Source organism: Pelmatolapia mariae, linkage group LG10_11 (genome assembly GCF_036321145.2).
Source record: "Pelmatolapia mariae isolate MD_Pm_ZW linkage group LG10_11, Pm_UMD_F_2, whole genome shotgun sequence".
Taxonomy (NCBI): Eukaryota; Metazoa; Chordata; class Actinopteri; order Cichliformes; family Cichlidae; genus Pelmatolapia; species Pelmatolapia mariae.
Genome location: NC_086236.1, coordinates 47,414,861 through 47,437,173, shown reverse-complemented (window position 1 = coordinate 47,437,173; position 22,313 = coordinate 47,414,861). Strand labels below are relative to the sequence as shown.

Sequence of the window (22,313 nt, the reverse complement as noted above, 5' to 3'; positions counted from 1 at the left end):
ATAGATGTATGTTTGCAGCAAATAAAATATGGGTTGTGTACACCGAACAAGCTGGACAGATTATTGCTGACTTGTGTTTCTGAACATGAAAGCATAAAATGATTATTTCATTGCACTGCTAATGGTCTTATACAAAATGCAAAATTGAAATTTGAACTCACTGCGATTGCGCAACAATATGTATAAGTGTGTGTATTTCTGCCAGAAATATTTGGCACTTTTTTCTGAATATTTTTGATAATTAATGAGGTCAGTGAAACACTGAGTGTAGGAGTGAACCACAAAGATTTGGCACAGTGCTTAAAACTATTGGTAATTCTCGCCAGTTACGCTTTCCAAATGAATTAACAGTGATAGCATATGCATGCTTTCTCAAGTTGTCTGCTGCTAATCTTGGTCTATCACCTTTGCGATTTATTTTAATACTCTAGTTTAAAATTTTTGTGCTCTGAATGGGACACTCCAAGTCCAACAACTGGTACATGTCCTGCAAATAAATGTCCAACAGGCAGCATTTATTTATTTAGTTATAGGGAAAACTCCATATGCTGACAGGTAGCAAAGAAGTAACAGTTATTGTTGTTCAACTTGGTCTTAATGAGCGACTATAGAAACAGCACTCTGCCCCCATAGGATATGATTTTTTTTTATCAACTATGCAATCAGGAGATTATCAACAGCTGATACCTATTTTATACATTTTCTATATTGTTTCTTGTGATTGTGCGATCAAAGATCATCATCATCATGTGAGCCCTCAACCTGAATGTAGAGAAAAACCACTCAAAATTTATGGAAAAGAATCGTCTGGATCCTGATGATAAATAAATACACTCTTTGAAAAAAAGAACTTGTAAAAATATGTTATGCAGTAAATTGCCTGGCGTGAACCACCTGCATTTTTTTTAACTATCCTTCCGTGCTCTGCGCATCTCTGATAAATCGTTGCAGTAATTTTAAGGGTAACTTTTACAGACAGCGGATTCCTTTGTCACAATAAGGTGATCGTTCAAACAGCTCTCTGACCCCCCCCCTCAGAAGGCCAATGACTTCCAAACTCTGGCCAAATATCCACTGTAGGCCGTCTGTGATTTTAACACATATAAACAGTATTCCAGGAATCACTGACAGCAGGCATTTACAGAAAACTGGTACAAAAACTATCATTTTCTTTGTATTTTCCTGAACCAACCCCCCAAAAATGCAGCCCAAACAGCTGATAAGTTACACACCCTCTGCAGTTGAGTAAAGGGGCATGTTTATAGTGGAAAGTAGACGCTCCCCAGGAGAAGAAAGGGTGGATGCCTAGCTTCTGACATTCAGCTGAGAGCTCGCTGTGAGTTAACAGTCAGCCGGCTGGCCTCTGGTTGAAAGCGCCAGTTTTCAGTGGCTGTATCTGCAGCATGTATGTTAAAGTATATTAAATAGTAAATATCTAACTAATAACTATTCATTTATTTGACATTAATTGCGAGAGGATGATAAATCTTACTGATAAATACTAAACTTTATTTAATAAATAAAAGCAGCAGCACTCTTGACTTTGGGAATGGCTGGTGTAAGCCTATCTGAAGTTGAGTATTTTCACATTTCCTGTCAAATATCACACAGGCAAATTTTTGTTCAGACAGTCAATATTACCAGAAAATGAACCTTACATGCTTTGGTGAGCCCCAGATGTTATCTTTCCTCCACAATGCACCACAGAGAAGCTTGTCCTTGTAGTGTAATTACTACATTATTACGTGAGTAGTCAAATATCATAGGGCTAAATTCTTAGAATTCGAAACATGGTTTACATTATCTGACTTAGACTGGAAGTTGATAACAAGTTTAATATTTCTAAGTAGTAAGTTACTGTGTGCAGAGCCACAGAACCACTTTGGGTGAGGAATATTATGACAACTGCACATTAAACATCAAATGTATCAGTACCAGCTCCACTGCAGTTTATTCTTTGTCAGATTATGATATTTGGGGCAGGAATCTGTAAGAAGGATGTAGTACGGCATTGCTTCAGTTAATAGAAAAGGCACACAACAAATGACTATACATGCCAAACAAGCATAAAGGGTGCTGTTGTGGTTTTATGTTAATTTTCAAAATAAATGAGACTAGATTCATCACATAGTGACATCAGTTTCAAATCTCGTAAAATGAAGAATCCAGCTTTTCCCATGTGCTCTGTCAGAATACAAAGTTGGTTTTACCCGGCAAGGAAAAACATCTCCAAGTGTTGAATTCCTTGGCAGAAACCAACAATAAACAAACAGAAATTAATTTAAGGGAGGAGGCGTTAGCAGTGACAGCCATATGCATCAAACTGACTTCTTACATTAAGGTGAACAAGTCAGGAAAGATTTTGTAATAAGTATGCACAAATTAGAGCCTCCGAGATGAAACGAGGGCTATGAAAAAGCAATCAAATAAAGGCTGGCAACTATAATTTCATCAGCGGTAGCACTGGGTTAAGACCTGACAACATACTGGGCCAACACTCAGCCATCTGTTTACTTTGGAGAAATTGTGCCATGAAAAGAAGCCAAGAGTAGGCATATGAAAAGAAGAGACTGCACAAAAAACATTATTATTATTTTTATTAGTTCCTCTGCTGATTTAGACAAATTATATAACTAGAGTGGTGTAATCTAGAATGGAGAAGTGCAAGTAAACATTACGATTACTGTTAGTAGTATTATGACAATGTAGGTGTCACTTAGTCTTATGTCATGTGCACAACAAACTGGCAATGTAGCTATTCCTTATTTTCACATAACATTATGTCAGATGCCTGGAAATCATTTTTAGTTATGTTAATGCCTCGAATACTTAAGAGGCCGACAAATACTGTGTTCCTTAGACAGCATCTAAAAAAGCTGCTTTATAAAATGATGATTCATTGTTACTTTATTATGGTCCACCCATCATTTATTTGTCACGTGGGCTTTTAGAAGTCATTTGAGAAACTGCTTGTATGTTGCTTTCAGTTACAAAATTATTACATTCAGACTAAAACCTCAGTGTATCTAAAAGTATCATTAAAAACCCCATGTCACTATATTCTGCTCTCAGCTCCCATTCAGGACATGCCATATGAGATGGATTTTAGAAATCCAACAGAAGTTTTTTTAAGAAAGTTTCTTTTTAAGAACTTAATGATTGTAATGAAATAAACTGAATCTCAGTTTTCTGAAAAGTCCAAGTAAGCAACTTTTGTTACAAACATAGACTTTACATAAATGGTGGATGTAGGCACCTTTTGGCTTGTGAAGCTGACTCTTAAAGCCCAAAGGTGGGGATTCTGACTTCCACTATCTTGATATTTTGTAGCAGAATGCAACAAGTAAAGAGCTGGATGCAGAAACCGAGGGAATTGGTACACAACTTTTCATTCACAGTGTTGGCCAGTTCAGATACCTAACCTGTTTAACCTTCCTTTTTGATTGCAAATGGGAAAATATTTTACAAAATAAATGTTGTATGAAATGTGACTTAAAACTATAATTATGACCAAAAACACTCCAGGGAAGTGTTTACTGGGGTCATAGTTCAAGAGAACAGTGCTGTCTTTTTCCTTTGGGATAGATAAGTCACCCCATGTTTTCCATTAGAAAGAAAGCAGATTCAAAGTGTTCACTGGCTTCACTATTCAGATCCAGAAGCCACACTGGTAGCCTCGTCGATTACAAAGACCAGCTGAAATACAAACAACATAGAAGAAAAGTACTTTTACGTATCTGTAAAACTGCAGCCAAGCTAGTTTTTCCAGTAATTTTTTACAGATAAATGTCCCTCAGAGGTGAATAAATTGCTACTCTCTCATGTCCAACAGCTCATTACAGACCTGCCAAATCACGCAAAAGGCAATACCCTGATCAGTCATACTTAAGTTGAACCAGCGTTGCTTCTGGCAATTCACGGCTGCACAGAACTATTTGATTCATACGAGTGAAAGAATACTCAGAACCAATTAATATTTACCAGTCACGAACATATAATTACCGACTAGCTGGTGGCAAACACGCGGCGTTAAGTTTTTTTTGTGTTTTTTGTGCAGACATCTCCTGTTCTTGTCACTGTCTTGGGTATGAATTATGGGCCGAGGTGCAGCAATGATCATCATGCACAGCTGTAAATGTCACAGATATTTCAGTCATTTGATAAAATATTAGTATGACCGCTGTATCATTATTAAACCTGAAAAGATTAATCCTAACCATGATGAAGTACACAGTGATGTCGCAGTGGCACAAATAAACAATGCAAGATTAGGAAAAGAACCAATGATTAATGATACAAGGGAAGACTAAAAATAGAAATGTTGAGGGAAAAGCAGGCTCTTCTTTATGCTTTATGTTTCATGTTGAAGTTCACTCCACACCATTTAGGATGATTTCTGATGCAACGCTTATTTTTTACTACCAATGGCAGTGATCACCTGTGGCGATCCAGGTATCCCAGCAAATGGACTCAGGTTTGGCGACGACACCACAGTGGGCCAGAATGTGACGTTCATGTGCCAACTGGGGTATGTGATGGTGGGAGGGGACAACACTTTCACCAGGACCTGCACCAGCAATGGGACGTGGAGTGGAACCATGCCAGCATGTCAAGGCAAGTACCTCCCACAGATACGCATTTCTCCTACACTGTATCAAAGACTTGCTGCGGTGGACGGTCAACCTTGATAACCATCAGACAGCGTTGTAACAACCTTGGCATGCCAGCACACTGTCACGCACAATCTAAAGTATATGCTTACATCCAGAGATCTAATGAGATTAGCAAGAAAGGTGACACAGGCTTCCTGTGTAGTCAGATACTGCCATATACTCCTCACTTAAGCGCACTGATAATGCAAATGGCAATGACACTGAAAGACATAAACCTATTTGCATAATAAGGTGCATATATTTGAAACGTACACATCCACAAGCGCACACATAGAAATAAAGCCATTTTTAATGTGTTTCTCAAAATATCACCCATTTAATGCAAAAATCTTGCTATTTTTTATGCTTCACTGCCTATGGCCACATTCTCAGCTGGATTAAAAAAAAAACAAAAAAACACAAAAAATCTATATATCTCTATCTATGATGATTTCATCCCCCATTGGCTCTTTGCATTACGTAATGCAAAGAGCCAATGCTAAAAGTTCTCTGACACCTGGTGATGGATGGCTAATAAGTCCTCTCCATCACCACAAGGATACCTCTAATTGTACCCCAACAGTTAATCACTGGTGTCCTCTCCCTGAAGTTTGTGCCCATTCTACTCTATGATTAACATCAAAGTTGGAAAATCCAGGAAGAGGACTTAGCTGTTGTACGCCCATCAGCGATACATCACTCCGTGATTTATGACGCCTGAGTGGAGGCATAGATTAGCATTTCTGCGCTTGACACTCAAAAGTAAGTATTGCAGGGAAGATTAACTTGTGCAGCGAACAGCTCAAGAGTACACCAGGAAGGGGAAGAGCCCACAAGGCTAATAGGGGCTCATTGTTGCTAAGGAACTGTTCCCAGGCTGCTCTCTCAGTTACAGTGAAGCGGGCCTCTTGAGGTAGACGAAAGGACAAATGAAATGAAATAGGCAGGTTGTGAGAGGTTCAAACATACGAACCTGCTGGGTGTTTAAGAAAATCAGAAACACACAAATTCAGCAAATACGCAGAGCCTGATTATTTTTGCTTCCTGTCTAATGGCTGCTTTGAGTTTGTTTTTTGTGTTTCTACTTGTAACCCATATATAAGACTTTTTTTTGGGGGGGGGGGGGGGGGGGGGGGGGGGGAATCCAAAGATAGATGAGGTCATAAGTTGCTGTTTAAGCCAAGCTACTTCTTGCCCTACTAATCTTCTCAAACTTGTCTTGAAGATTACAAAATTACAAAATTCAGTCTGACAGTAATTGTAATATTTTATTAGTGCTATTCAATATTAACATGCAGTGTTCTGTGGTATTGTACAGTGAAGCTGTTGGTTGAATTGATGGTCCCCACAGCTGTTTAAACTGGGAGAGAAAAGAAGACAGAGGGCATGGGTGTATATGTGCAAGTGTATAACCCCCATGTGTGTATATTAAAAGTGTGTGACATTGCTAACCTCTGAGCGCTAATCCTTGACAGCTACCGCAGCCACTCAGCCACTCGGCCCCCGATCCTGCTACGCTTAATGGGGGTGGCGTGGAAAGGAGCAAAACCCCAGAGCTTAGGCCTCCTCATCACACTCGCTCACACACCGCTGTGCCTGAATACAATCACACGGGGGCATTCAATTACAGAAGTGTCTCTCTCATGCATACGTAGACACAGATGCTTGCACACTCACGTTTTCTCCCAGCACTGCCACTGCCTGAATGCTGTCAGCTCCCACTGACCTGTATGCATTAGTCAGTGAGCCACAAGGTCCCTCCTGCCTCTGCCTCTGTCTCTCCACTGCCTTCGCTTTTCCGATAGCACTTATTTCTCTCATGGGATAAATGAATAAAAGAAAGGCAAGAGAGAGGACTTTGATTACTAAGTGGGTGCTCAACATTAATTTTCCATTCCTCGGTGTGGATGGGGTATAAAGAAGGAGTAGAGAAGTTTTAAGCTTTGTTTTCCCCCTGTTGCTGTGCTCTTCCTGTCCTTTGGTCTCTTTCTAAGACTATCTAGGGCAAGCAATAGAAAAGCACACTAGTAATCATAGGTTTTTTTATCATCACTCTCCCTGACAGCCTACGCAGTGGGACATCTCAGAAAAGGACTGGAAAAATATGTTTTCTTTTCTTTCATGTGAAACTAAAAACAATGCCTATTTTAGTGCAAGTTTTTTTGTTTTGTTTTTTTGTTGTTCATTTTTCACGATTGGGTTTAAGTTGAAGGTGCTTGCAGTTCACTCAAGGTGAGCTGTTTTAAAGTTGTCACACCTGGCATCTGTCATCTTGTCATAGATTTCGGATGATTGTGCCACAGGAAACTGAGTTAGTATTCCAAGAAAGGGAGGGGGAGGAGAGAAAAAAAGTGAGAGGAAAGCCAAGAGGAGAAAAATTGAGACTAAAAGAGACAAAGAGGTTTTGCATGTGCCAAGCCTGGGCATAAATTTGCACTTAGTGTATGAGCATCAGTTTTAGCCACAGCGTTTGTGTGTGATGACGCATCCTAAGCCTTGCCCGGCAAGGATTCAGTTTGAATCCCGGGTTTGGCATGTTCAGCTAAGAGGCACTAATGCTGCTTAGAACTACTTAGGAAAATGGGGACACTCTCTGCTTTTTTTAAAGCAAGTAATTTCAGATGCAGTGCTTACAGGATTAGAAGACCTACTCTTCTAATCTGTGTAAATTGCCTACTTGCACACGTGGACTCATACATTTTCTATAACCCCCCCCCCCCCTTTTTTTTCGTGTCTTTTACACAGATATACCGTAAGATCACTGAAATACACACGCAAACCTACTTTCTACTTTACAGCCTCCAGCTAGGCATTTTAGTGAGATAATTCAGAATGAAGTGCCCCTTTTTTTCCCAGAGCAACAACTTGGAAATCCCAAACTGAAGGCACTCTTTACTGATTCATTAACTTCAAAGGGAAACAATTTTAAGTGAACCTGTTTCTCCTTGAGAAACAAAATTAAGTTAACAAACAAAACATTAAAAAACAGATTGAAGCACGAGAAGGTTTTTGCTCTTATTTTTATTCTCTGTTCACCGTGGCCTAAATACTGTTCTGATTATAGCACACTTCATATATACTGTATATGCTGCTGCAAAATGTCCATATGGAAATCATTTTGGATCTGCTGCCAACTGAGAACAAAAGACAGTTCCACCTTTGAGAGGATGTGTGAATATCCCACAGTGGCTTGCTCCACATTTACTGTAATTTGTTGTGCAGAGAATGAAAAGTTGCGCTAACGAGGCAAGGAAGTTGTCCGTCATGTGCCTGCCTTCTATCCCCGCTTCACTCTCATGTCATAACTTGGATAATTGTCACAACTTTTTGATTTTTGAATTGTGAAAATAAGATGAAGAGAATTAAAGGCACGCATGTATTTTAAATATAAACTAATCACCTGAACTTGCCACAGTTGAAAGACTCGAATAAGGCTCGACTTCAGTTTGCAGATGTTTGTTCAAGTGTTTAACCAAACACAAGAATGCCAAAAAGAAAGAAGGGAGAAAAAGACTTGGGGGTAATGATGGGTGCTGAGGGAGGATAGCAGTGGTATAAAGCAACAGCACTAATTTATTCACATCTCTAAAACCCATATCCCATCTGCGTCCCCATGGGTTCATCTCCAAGTGTGTCAGAACAAACTCTGAGCTTTATTATGCATTCATTTATTACATTTGTTGAGCTGAAAGTTTACGGCTTACACAGACGCAAGATGTCCCCCTCATTTTGCACAGAAATTATTCTGTATTCTCCAAACAGAAATCGCTCACAGTCAAAACACAGACTATTTCTCTGAGCTAAAGACCTCATTTTCAGCTGTAATCCACACTATGCAGAATGGTGAATTAGTGCCACTTCTGCTGCTTTTAATTTGATGCTTTTGGTGTAATGGGGATTTGGTCACTACATTGACCAGTTTTAACCTGACTTGGTTTTTCGTTTTTGTTTTGTTTTTTTAAAAAAAAGGTCCATCCATCTTACACCATCTTAACCTCAGTGCATTTATTATTTAGCAATATTTCAATTTGAAATGTAAGATTCTATAGCTGTGTAGCCATAGTCTTGTAAATACAGATAAATCACAGTAGTTATTGTTTGTCTGTTCTCCTTGAGTTACACTCAGCAGCCATTTTGGTTGCTGAATGTAACTCACCTTCGCTGTAAGGTAGAAGAAAGAAACAATCTTTCCTCAAGGTTTTGTTTGACCTCTCCTGCTGGCATCCAAGGCTACTTAACCCAATATTTTCAAAATTACAACATTTTCTTGTTGTAAGTTATATTTTAGCTGAGAGTCTTTGTTTGCAAAATATCTTCCTCCAGCAAATATTCAGAATATGTCAGAGAATGAGCCATACATGATTCCAGTAAACTATCAAAGACTAAATTCTATCTATAACTCTAACTACTTCAAGTTTGCTTTAGACCCTCAACTATTGCAGAGGGTGGGGGTACACACTAATCATCGATTCTCCCCCTAAAATCAGAGAGTGTCAGAATGGGAAGGTGAACTAGTTCCTATTTTGTAGTTCTGGTGGTTTTGCTGAGATTTGAAATTTGAGTCTTGCCCTCTTTTAAGCACTGCCTTGACTCAAACTTGATTTGTGCTTTGAATTTACTCTGTTGCGTCTGTGACCTGCGTATCCACTCTGTCCCTACAGTGGTCACCTGTCCTACACCCCCATCCATCCCCAACGGCCTCCTTGAGGGCTCAGTCCTGGAGTGGGGAACCAGCGTGAGTTACACCTGTTTACCCGGCTATGAGCTGTCTTTTCCTGCTGTGCTAACCTGCACAGGGAACGGGACATGGAGCGGAGACTTGCCTCAGTGCTTGCGTGAGTCATCATTTCCTACGTTCCTTCATGCCCACAGTACCTTCATGATGATTGTAATGTACAGGAAGTCTCTCTATGTTTAGACTGAAATAAACCAGGTGACATTTCTGAAACTGTCAGAAACTCGGTGATTCCAACAGTGAGCTTAATTGGACTTTTTCTGTTTTTGCCCATTTTTAACCATTATCAGGCATATGAAATTTTTGACTCTTAAAAAAAGTCTTGCATCCTTTTGTTACATGTATTTGAGTTTCCAGACAGCTCTATACCTGCATATAATTTTGTTATATGCATTAGTTTTAAGTTGTGCCCTCCAAGGCAAAATCCCGTATACACCACTTTTGCTGCTTTAAAAGGTTACTTCAAGTTAATTAAAGTCAAGGAATTTTGCTTAAGGATCATAAAAATGAAATGAGACAGTCTGGCAGAGATGCAGAACAGAGATTATATCTGATCTCCTAAGTTACAACATCAGGGTCTTTTTTGTAAGCATTCAATCATACTTAACCCTTAAACCACTTAAAGTAAATTTAAAAAAAACCCCGTCTTTCTTAAATGAAGGCTGGAGAAATACAAAGAGGAGGAGTTGGACGTTAGATCCTGCCCGTTTCTGAAGACGTAAATAAATATTTCATCATTAGCACGTGAAAATGAAGCTCTTATTTGGATTTTGATTAAATGAAAAGTGAATTGACCTCTAGCCTAAGTAACAAAGCTACAATGTTAACGATGAAGATGATGATGATCCGAGCGCAGCCACAAGTGGAGTGTCGGGTGCGTCTTACTACATTAAGACCTTTCTCGGAATCATCTTTGCAAGCATAATAATAACCTCTGGGATGCATGACTGCTCAAGAGTGTCTCGCTGTCATCTGAATCATTCTTGCGTTGTATCAGTCAGACAGAAATGAAATATCAAGAAGGCTAGAGTACTTACATGCATTTGCTTCTCTCTGAATATCAGTCAGGACTAAGTAGAATAAAACAAAAGCCACTAAAAATAATCATGCTCAAACCCTTCAAGTGCCGCTGTTTTGTTTGAAGTATCGCCACTTTAACTGCTGAATATAGGCAGTCCTTTCGTGCTGAGTGAAGTGCTGAATTTTGCATCGTGCAAATTAAATATTGCAGCCCTCGTGTGCAAGAAATCTCTGCCGTCAGATACTCGATTTTCTATTAGGTATAGCGTTTTATTGTGTATAGAGTTACTTTGGCAAGGTTTTGAATTAGAGGAAAATTGGGATGTTTGTAGTATTTCATTATCACATGTTGGATCACAACAGACTGAACCTATAAAGCCCCCCCCCCCCCCCCCCCCCCCCCCCCGAGCCCATTTCAAAATACTGCATTTGCTGCTGTGCTCTCTTGTAATTGATGCTGATGACAGAGTTCATTGCTTGTGGCCATCTTCAGTCAGGCGAACGCGGGCCCATTTGGGTACTTAGCCTCTGAAATGCAGCTGACAGACTGCTCGTGTTTGTGGCCACGCTACTAGAAGCATAGTACCGCTTGTAGCCATTTGCTGTACTCAGTGGCCACATAGCAGTCATTTACTGTAAGTCAGTATGCGCACTGCTTTCTGATTTATACCCTGCTTAACTGAAAACAACCATATTTGTGTGCCATGCCCTGATAGTGCTCTAGCAAAGCTGAGTAACCAAATGCGTGTTGTATTGAGGTACGCTTGTATCTTTGTTCGCCTGCTAAGAGTAAAACATGTTGCCTGTTCGTAAAATGGATAAGGTTCCACTTGATTAATGTCTGGAAGTTGTCTACTCCAATTATGGTGAGCAGAGTCATCCCTCAGCACACTACAATCATTTTTCCACATCAGCTACCCCAAAACAACCTCCTGCAGCAACGTGAGTGAGTAACCTTTATGTTCCATGATACTGTTAAGTGTATCTGGGCAGAGAATTGTTTTTGAATTGGTAATTATATTTAATAGCCCTATCACTCATAACGCAGAATTCATGCTTTAGTGATTGTGCTAAATTGACACAAATTGAGAGGAATGCACTATAAATATCACCGAGTGTGACCAATAACCAACTTCTGTGGAGAACTTGGCTCTCCTGCTACATTACTCGCGGTAGGAACAAGTATATGATAAATCACTGAGGTTTACCAAGGAAAATAAACGAGTCATTAAAACGGGAAGACAAAGGGGAAAAAATGCTGATCATATTTGGTGTAGAAAAGGCTATTATCTGTGCTTTAAAGTGACAACAATGCACTATCTACAGCAGTCTCTGCTGGTGGTCATTATCAGTTGAGAAGTCATTAGAGGTAAATTCTTCTGTGGTCAAAGTTTGTTTATGGTACTGGCCATTATTACTGGGACGCTCTCCATTTTCACTGGCAAGCTGTGAATGCCCATATGCCTGCAGTATTTTTGTATCTGTGCATTAGCTGCAACTATAAAGATAATCTTAAATATTTTCTTAAGTTACCATCTTTACTGAGGAGATTTCCCAACAGAATCATAAAGTCAGCGGGACGAATCATCAAATTCCTTTTAGCTACATCATACAGATTTGCTGCAAATCAGACCTGATAAGTTTGTTATATTTTGTATGGTATGAAATCATTTTACATATACTGCCTAGCAGTTTAGTATACATACAGCATGGCTGCACTGCTGTCTGTTTAAAAAAATATATATATAACTGCAATTTATCAACTTCAACTCAGCACTTTCTCTTGAAATACAGTTCAGCAAAACTCCAGGAGGTGCAATGAATCAGCAAAGCAAGTCTTTTCTTAATAGTTGAACTTTCTTTAGCCAGACAGGATTAAGATGCATGGCCCTGCTTTCTATAACAACACATATGAATCTCCTAAATTCAATGTTTGAGAATGCTAGTTCATGCGTCTGCAGGGATGCAACTTTGAATGTGGCCTCTGCATACTGATTACCTTTAAGCATTGATAATTCATCAAGGAAAGAGTGTGGCTGAAAGAGAGTGAGAAAAACTTTGACTAGTCTCTCTCAGTCTTCCATCAACACACACATACATACACATGAACACACAGGCACATTAAATATGCTGAGCTTGGTTTGGCCTGGGGCCATTTCTCTTATATATCCATAAAACAGTACATTATTTCCGTGCAGCCTAAAGCTCATGACTGATGTGCATGTCACCTGGTTGGCCTGTATTGTCAACCCTCCAAAGTGCCATCTGCATACAGAGTCTTACAATGCCTTTTTTGAAGTGACAAGAATCATTTTTCAGATCTGGAACCGTATTTGCATCTTTGCTTGCTGTCATATCAAAAATGGGTAAACCGCTGCAAACAAGGGGGCAGAAGCTCGCAATGCATCATTTTCACTGGGGGTCTAAAGGATAGGGAAACACATTTTCCAGGAGAAGATCCGTCCCTAAATCCAAGGATTTTTTCCTCAGATAACACTATTTCCAGTAATGGCTTTATTCAGACATCCCTGAATGGGCTGGATTCTAATCACTTCTTTTACTCGGTATCTATTGTGTCAGATATTGGAAGTGAGAAAACCCTGTTGGCTTTTTTTTTTTTTTTTAGGAAAAAGAGCAAACTTATCTCTCTCTCCAGACCTCCATGTAGCAGCACATGTCAGGTCTGGAGAAGCAGCGCCTGCCTTATTACAGACTTGATCCCACAGTGCTCTGGCTGCATGACTGAAGACTGTGACTCTCGCCTCTGCACTCTCACGCACTGAGCATTTCTGGATCCTCCACATCCAACAAGTATCTTTCACTGATCCACTTGGTTATAGTGGCTTGCTAGGTGCAAACATTAAATAAAGAAAAGACAGAAAAATAAACTAGCAGACTGTCTCTGGACGTCACAACCATTCAGCCTAAATCACTCCAGTCAGTTTGATTAGATGTCTATAAGCAATAAATTGAGGGAGCCGCAGTGGCAATCCATTGAGCATTATCTGCTGAGGTTGTGGCTTCAGTCTCATTTTTTTTTTAAAATTATATCATACAAGGGGCCTGGAGAGCAACAGCAGCAGATGGCTGTAGTTGTGTTAACCTCAAGGCCCTGTCAGAGAAATTAATATTCACTTGCTAATTATTTTGATCTCAAATTGAGAGCCGTCGCCCCCCTCTCACTCCCTCTTTGCTGTCAAAATGAATATGCACATACCCACCATTAGCGCTCAACAGCAAGGTTGAGTGTTGGAAACAAAAAATAATAAAAAAAGAGACAGAGTAATTCATCCAGAGACAAGGACGTCAATGCATCTGCCCACACGCAATAAAAAATGGGCAAAAGACTTTGTGCAACAAGCATAATGTCAATGCAATTTGAATAATTCAGTCCTTGAAGACTTTGCGGATCATATAGAGAGACATTCATTTTTACAGGCGGGAATGCGAATAAAGAGGATGTAATAAAAAGCCTATCAAAAACAGCAAAGCTCACAGCAGCAATCAAAACCAGTGTCGGCTCCTGTGGTCTGATCATGTGTGGGCACAGAAGAAGCCCCCATAGCTTATTAGTTGTGAATATAATACTGAAGAGTCAGCTGAACAGTGCTTTCAGTTGACTCTCTACATGCAGTCTTCCTTTTGTGTTATACAGCAGAAAAGAGACAGATGTTTGAATTTTAAAAAGGAGCTAGATCATTTTCTGAATTCGTAATCACACAAACAGAATATATCCTTCACACTGCACCTGGATACATCCTGTATGGTTACAGAAACATCTGTGCTGCTGTTGTTGATCAGGAGCAGTATCAGCAATATTACACGTTTCTGCCTCTGCAGCCAAGTTCTGCGGTGATCCTGGGACGCCTCCCAAAGGAAGGCGAGAAGGACGCAGTTTCATCTTCAAGTCAGAGGTCACGTTTAGCTGCAGTGCCCCCTACGTGCTGGTGGGGTCAATAACTCGCATGTGCCAGGAAGACGGGACCTGGAGCGGATCTCAGCCCCGATGTATAGGTGAGGAAACAAAACATGCTTATTCACCTAAACACAGAAAATCTCAGTGTTTGAAAACAGTTTTGGAGTTTTCCACTGTAATTACATTTTTCATTCCTAATTATATTACAACAAACAAATGCACAAGAACATAAAGAACAAAAGGGCTGAAGGTGAATGAGAATCAGGCTGCCATCTGGTGCTGATGTAAAACTAAATCAAAGTATAAAAATCATTTACGTGCCTCTTTATTTTCATCTGACGTTAGCTGCTAAGGAAATATTTGACAAAATGCATAAAATAAAGTGCTTTTTTTGTCATTTAAAGAAAATTGAAAGCCAAGAAATGCATTTTATTTCCGGTCATGTTACTGCGCCACATCAGTAATGAAACTCCAGAGAGAAATCTTTTTTTCACTGTCGCATTCTAATTTTTCCAGAGCCCACGAGAACCACGTGTGAAAACCCGGGGACACCTGAGCATGGCTTCATGAATTACTCAACAGGCTTTAAGGTGAACCGAGCAAAGATTCCAATGGATGCATTTCATAAAAATGGCTGTAGGCACTTTAATTCTGGGGTGATTTTGTTTGTGTGCGTGTGTGTGTTTTTGTTTAGGAAGGGGTTTTTTTCCCCAGAATTTATGGTATAAAGGTGTTTGAAATATTAGAATTTCCACATTTTCCACTATATCTAACAGGTATACAGCTGTGAACACAAAGCACCCAATCAAAGTAGCACTCACTGTAACTCTGATGTGTTAATCACCCTTCGTTTTCTTCTAAATGTGCAATATCCAGTGGATTTTTGTAGGTACAGTTATCATGTATTCCTTTGGATGATTTTATGTGGGTGCAAGGATGTAGCAGAGAAGTGCGTGCATATAATTCCCCAAAACCAACTGGATTTTTCAACCCCCCGGAATGTCCGTGGGGAGATGTGAGGGAGGAAAAAATGCATTTAAAAAAAATAAATAAATAAGTAACTGGTGGTATGACCATTGATCTGTGCTCAGTGAGATGAGATGCTTTCAGTCTGTGTGTTTCGCTTTATTTTTGCCCTCCCTATTGCTTTTAGAGTGTCACTTACAAGTGCAATTTCTCCACGACATTCAGCTGAATGTGTGATATGGAATTTATCCCATATGAAAGCTGAGGGAGCTTATTTAGATAAGTGCTTGTAATGGCTGTAGTCTTGCATTTTTCTGCATTACTGAACATTTTTACCAATATCCTGAGACTACCGAATGAGAAAATTCACTGTTGATGATGTCTTTAAAGAGTCGACTGGGATGGTAGCAGGAAATAAAAGTCATTTATTAGCAGAACAGAAAGCAGTTGAATATTTTAACCAGAAAGTCATCTTCCTCACTCTTTAATGTCTGTGCATCAGTTGCAAACACAAACATGGGCCATCGCCTCTGGGAATAGCCTCCATCTGCCTCTACACGCTACAGATAATCATTAAAAAAGTGAAAAAAAACTTTGGTGTGCACTTTGTTTTTTCCAGGCTCTTTAGTTTGATGCTAGGAGTCTATTGGCATTTGCATCATTGTATTGACTTTTTCCACTTTGTGTGCGGTCTGTTGGTGGCCAGGTGGGCAGCAGAGTCGACTTCCAGTGCCAGCAGGGACACATACTGCAGGGCTCCACCACAAGGCTCTGTTTGCCGGATCTCACCTGGACTGGCACCCAGCCAGCCTGCATCTGTAAGTGCTTGTTCCTTATGCTCTAACTATATCTTAACATCACTCGTTGTTGTTTTTCACTATTCCTTCTGGCATCTTGTCACTGCTTATCCGCATTGCCGACTGCTCCAGACGCTCTGTTTTTGCTTTTCCTCAACACCCGTAGCACCCATCTTCACTCTGCCTCTGTCGATACCTCCCCTCAGTAACTTTTCACATTTGCTCAATCCTGCCATAACCTCTGACCTCCCAGTAGATTGCAGCTTGCCCCTCAATCAACCTGCCATCATCCTGAGACTGTACTGAACACCATGATCGCTGTCCTTCTGTTTAAACTCCCTGAAATGTCGACCGACACCAAACTATGGCTGTGTAGTTTAGCCCATTCACTTTGCCAAGATAAGTGGTTTTCTAAGTCTGTAGTCCAGTATCCTAGTAAAACCCTTTCAGCTACAGTGGGGTTTTTTTACTGGAACATTTCTTATGATAAACTCCATTTTATTAAGCACCCACAATGTAAAGACTTCAGCTGTGTGATGATAATGTGCTTCAGATGATATTTTGTAATCTTGATTTCATAACTACAAAATATACGGCATCCGTTCAAATCCCAGAGACATTTACGCTGAGGAAGCAAGCTGAGGCATTGTAATACCTGCCCCGCGTCCTCTGACTTCCTCGCAACACTGTGTGTCTGTGCATCTGCTGTAGTGGGAGAAGGGGGAGTTTAAGACGAATAGTGAAACCTTGAATATGTGCCTGCTGTGTTTTTGTTGTTCATACACTCAGCTAAAAGCAAGTCAGGTAAACCTGACAGAAGCTGTTTCGATAGAAACTTGATGCCACTGTATTAAATTTGAATTTCATGTTAAAGGTTCACTATATTCAGAGCGCGCTGATTTAATTGAATGTTGATGTTGTATTTCTTGAAGTTGGTAACATCAAAAATAAAATCTCACGCTTCAGAGGTCTTTTTAGGTTCAGGTCAACTCATTTTCAGTCCTGTACTTGTACCTGACCAGTTTTAGAGGATTTTTTAACGCCACTTTACACTGACTGGTGAATAATTCAAGCATGGAAAAAAGGCACCTAATTCCTAAAGGCACACCGGACTGAAGATCAGGTCTTATGGAGTGATCGATTCATATTATAAAGTTTTGATTCGAATTGATTCAAATTGTCATCAATATGCACGGGACAGGTCAGGAGAGAGGTGCAAAAGTGCGCGTAAAACACAGTGGAGGTTCTGTCATGGTTTGGAGTTGAATTTCAGCCAGTTGTGTTGAGAATCTTGTCAAAATTGCTGGAAATATGAATGCGGTCAGATTTTTTCAGTAATATCATCTGGAAAGAGTCTGATTGACAACAGCTTCATTTTTTAGCAAGCCCCAAACATACTGTCAATGCAGTAAAAGCTTCCCTAGACAGAAAACACTGGAAAACTAGCAGTCATGAATTGGCCTCCCCAGAGCCCGGACCTCAACAGTATTGAAGCAGTGTGGGATCATTTTGACAGAACAAAAAGCAGCCAAGATCAAAAGGAGAACTTTCAATGTCCTTCAGGAAGAACTATTCGTGAAGACTGCTTAAAGAAATGACGCCAATGCTGCGTAAGAGTTCAGGCTGTGTTGAAGAATAAATGTGGCACCAAATATTGACTTTCAGGCTCATTAGAACTGTACAAACTCTCATTTTGCTTTATATACTGTATTTACATGTATGTTTGCACACGCTTGCATATGCTTCAATAAATACCTGCACTTATTTCCCATTATGAATCTATCAAAATATAAAGCAATGAAGAGACATTTACACAATACTGTATATAAAGTCAGTTGTTGTGCAGAGATTCTTTTTCAAATTAAGATTTTTTTTAAATTAAGATTGTTCTCAAAACTTCAGCTGAAAGCAGAAAAGACTACAAAGACTACAAAAAACATACCTGTCTACACTTGACAGCTCCTCAGCCCTTCCTGCTCCACCTCTATCTTCAAACTGTTGACCCTGTCATCCTGCTCGCTATAGAATAATTCAGGATGTTGCACCTCCTCTGACTCCTTAATGGCATTTATTGCGAGCATTGTGATGGATACCTGAAAATAGAGCAACAGTCAGAGCAGATTTAAATCAATATAATTATAAATGAAACTTCTAAAAGTCATACGTAAAAATGGGATTTTTAACTAAAAGACTGACATCGTATTGCCGGAGGTGTGGGAGCAGCTGTGTTTGGTGAGGATTAATATCTTCATGCAGTTAAATGATTGATACAGAGTGAAACACATATAGTCTGTATTGCACCGCTTTGTGAGTCTTCAAAAAAGTCGAGATGACTCTGCTGCTAACAAAGGAAAATATTATAACACGAAAATAAAATAGAGGACAAATCACTAGACGAGAAGATTAATTTGAAGTCCCTGTCACGTTGTTAAACACTAGTTCTCTTCATTATTTTCTGAGAAAGCCTAATGCGTAACAATATATTCTTAATTTATATCCATGCTTAATTTAAAGCTGTTCGTCATCTTTCATCCGCCACGAAACGGACAGCAGAAGCCGAGGCCACGATTCAGTCAATTGTTAGGCAAATTTATGCTACATAACTCATTAAAATTCGTGTTTACCTGCTTTGTTTTTAATTATGGTAATTAAGGTTTCAGCCTTAATTGATTAATAATGGATTAATGACTTCCACCATGCCTGACAAAACAAGAAATATGTTAATACCTCAACCTAGTCTTAAACTTTAGTAAATCTCTACATTTCTCTAAAGACAGTTTATATTTTTATACTGAAAGAGTGAAAAATAAAATATAAGCCATGTTTATGCCTACTGGATATTGATTTGATTTGCTCACTGAATATTCCCTCCTTGCGCATTACCGCAGTGATTAGTCCTCGAGAAGCTGCGAGAAACCTTTTTGAATATTGTGTACCATCAGAACACCCCACCAGCCACAGTTACTTGAATGGGCATTAAATAATATATTCAAAAAACAATGTTTTAAGGTTTTTTGTTTTGTTTTTCTTTATTTTCTTGACTTGGGCTGTTCAGCAGGTGCAATTTCATTGCAGAGTGTGCCTGCTGTGGTTGCAACTTTTCAGGAGCTGCTCTCTGGCCTTGTTCCATCACCTGTAGTGGCTTGAAAAATGTATTGATTTTACCCCTGACCTCCTCTTGTCATTGTTAGCTGGAATTGAAAACACAGTCTTAGAATACAGAATTTATGTTTGGCAGTCACCGCTATCTTTTACCCTACAGTTTAAGGAAAGAACCCCAAAATAAATGACTGAGAAACATTTTTAGCCTAATGCTACATTAACATTGGTCATTTAAATACTCTAATCGTCAGTAGGTCAGCTTGCCATAAAACTTTGTGGCACATTAGCTTATTAACTGGCAGGCAGCATCACATCCATCAGATATCATGCATTCATACCACACTGTTTTCCTAATATTTTTTATTGAAAGACTTCTCTAAATCTGATGGTCATGCATATAAATTATTTCTGCAAGTAGAATCTCTTTTCACTATGGCACAGTTCACACTGGCACAGGCTTCTTGTGAATAGAAAACTCGAGATGTGTTTTTTATAAGTCACAGTAGCTCTAACCCACACCTCCAATCAAGCTTCATTGATTGAACCTCAGGTTTGTTAACTCTAGATTCCAATTAGCTTCTGCTGTTGTCATTAGCCCAGAGGTAAATGATGTATTCAGGAGGGACCTGAACAATAACTTGTGTGCTGTGCTGTTAGTTAAACTTGCTTGTGTTGGTTCATAATTGTAACTCCTGGCATTAGGACTGAGCAGCCTAACTGTTTTTTGCTTTTTGCAATAGCTTGTGTCATTAAATAGTGCATGTGGTTGCTATGAATCGGAGATACAAAAGAAAAAGATTTTGGTTTAATAAAACTGCGAATCAGTGTCTGGTAAATTAATGCAAGCCAAGTAATTTTTTATGCGTTCGTGCCTGGAGATGGTTACACAGGCCCAGTGGGGTGTCTGGCCCAAAAAAACATTGTGGATAAACAGTGGTTATGTATATGTATTTCAGTGTGAGTGCTTTTGTATGGATCCAACACTCTGTTGTGACCCTCGGTCAAAACACAGTCATAAATCCTCTAAAATACCTTTCTCTATGATTAAATGGTCCTCTGTTACTGTGAAGCCACTTAAATGGATTTAAAAGTGAAGCCAACCAATCTTATACAGCTGGCAAAAGCAAAAACTTGGAGGGATTATCAACACAATTATTGCAAGTGATGCAATGGACGCAAGTCAGAATTTAATATTACTGGCTCTTACTCATGTTATCTCTATCAGATTATATTGTTATTCTTATATAACAATATTATTATTCATTCTCTAATATATAAGAAACTTGAGTAACTTGAATAAATGAAAGAAAGACCTGTATGCCAATGTCTACAGATTAATGAGATTGCTTGTAATAAATAAAGTTGTGTGTTACAAGAAAAGAAAACATTGTAACAGATTAAAAGTTAACTTTATGCTATCGACCGTGGCCTGCTGTTACTAAAGCTGGCTGACCTTCTTGTCCCTTACTGAAATCCATCAGCATGGCTGTCTCTCTGTGTCTGCCTCTATCTACCTCTACCTCTCAGTCTGTCCCTAGCCCCGTAGCTAAGAGATAGCGGCGTTGAATGAAGAACATTGCATGTTGTCGTGTGACACAAAAACTGTTCTTTGAGGCTCCTTGTAATCTCAGAAGTAAAGCCCACTGTGCCGTTTGAAGTGTAAATAAACTGTCAGCTGAATCTGATGAGGAACATGATATGTGTTTGGTACAATTCACAGGCCTTGTAAGTGTAGTATTCATGGTCTACAAACTGTGCACCACATTGGACATGTGCTGACAGTCATTTTAAAGGAGTTACTTAGACTTGTGCTCAGGCAGTAGGGAGGGAATATAGCTTTATGTTTCTAGCTTTAATATCTACAACCCATTGAAAGAGGTAGTTTTCTTTTTCTTTCTCTTTTTTTTGCACTGTGTAAATAAAAACCACATTAGCTTTCCTAATCCCATATTCATAAACTCATTAAAAAAGTTCTGTGTGGCACACGCTGTTGATTTAAACAGTTTTTTCTAATGCATGCTAAATTGTTACATCCAGTTATAAGTATATGATCCATTAGATGAGCTTTCTGCTAAATTTCAACACAACCTTTACCTTCACGGGCCTCTTTTACTTCCTAGAAAATGGACACTGTGCTTGCAGACATGCACACTCACCCACATATATAATACTACTCGAACATTTCTCAAACACCAGCAGCAGTAATATCCAGAAAGAGGAATTTCCAGCAGTCTGCTCGTCTTTCATAAAGCCCAAACTGGGTTTCATCCTGGCATCCCTTCCACACCCTATTGCCACTAATGTCATTAAGACGCCATGAAGAACTGATTTGGTACTGTGACTCACTTGCAGCTGTCTCCCATTTGACAGCTGGCAACATATTCTTTCACTCACAAACTGCAAAATTATTTCGCTGTTTTCACATTATGGTCGATGCCTCAGAGGCTGAATGCTCAGTTTTTTTTGGTTTGTAGGGTGATTTGCATAAACCTTTGTTTTGTAGGGAGAGACTGTTGAAGTGAAAATTTAAGCTAAGTGTAATCAGTGTATTCAGATATTTAATTCAGACTAAATAAGACACTGGTGTTTTGGCAACACGACAATAACAGTGTTTGCCCCCAGTTTTTTATTCGTCTAAATGCTATCCTAAATTTCTCCCTGCTTTGTTTTACTTTTTGGAAACGGAAGACAGGACACGAAACACATTTCAACACTTTTGTGGATGGGAGATTTCACTTTCTGAATTTTATTCCTTCCAAATAAAACATGACAAACTATTTAGTGGTTGGTCATTCGTTGTCAGGGAGCTCTCACTTTTTTTTTCTCAGTGTAGTCAGCCCAGCCGCACTGTTGTGTGTGAGAAACCGTACATGCACTTTCTCATGCTGTACACTCTCACAAGGTTTAAAACAACGTTCGCTTCAGCACTTTTTTTTCCCACAAGGACACCAGTGAGCTTAGTCCAGCTCGGTCCTGCCCTTGAACATTTTCGATTATTTCAAGATATACACAAACACCTCCAAATGTTTTGGGGTTTTTTTCCAGCTGCTAGCTGAATTACAATGAGTTCACCTAGACCTTGACTGCTATAGCATTTAAACACAGGCATTCCTTATTGTTTGCAA

At 39.4% G+C, this 22,313-nt stretch overlaps 1 protein-coding gene across 2 annotated transcripts in view; it reads left to right on the top strand.

Moving 5' to 3' along the window:
- Positions 1 to 22,313, top strand: part of LOC134635775 (CUB and sushi domain-containing protein 3-like) — a 222,914-nt gene that overhangs the window by 191,785 nt on the left and 8,816 nt on the right. For both annotated transcript variants that reach the window (XM_063485315.1, XM_063485314.1), the window contains exons 59-63: positions 4,432 to 4,614; positions 9,314 to 9,487; positions 14,248 to 14,421; positions 14,840 to 14,913; positions 15,996 to 16,107. In XM_063485315.1, the coding sequence (XP_063341385.1) occupies positions 4,432 to 4,614; positions 9,314 to 9,487; positions 14,248 to 14,421; positions 14,840 to 14,913; positions 15,996 to 16,107 (717 nt within the window). The remainder of the gene's footprint in view (positions 1 to 4,431; positions 4,615 to 9,313; positions 9,488 to 14,247; positions 14,422 to 14,839; positions 14,914 to 15,995; positions 16,108 to 22,313) is intronic.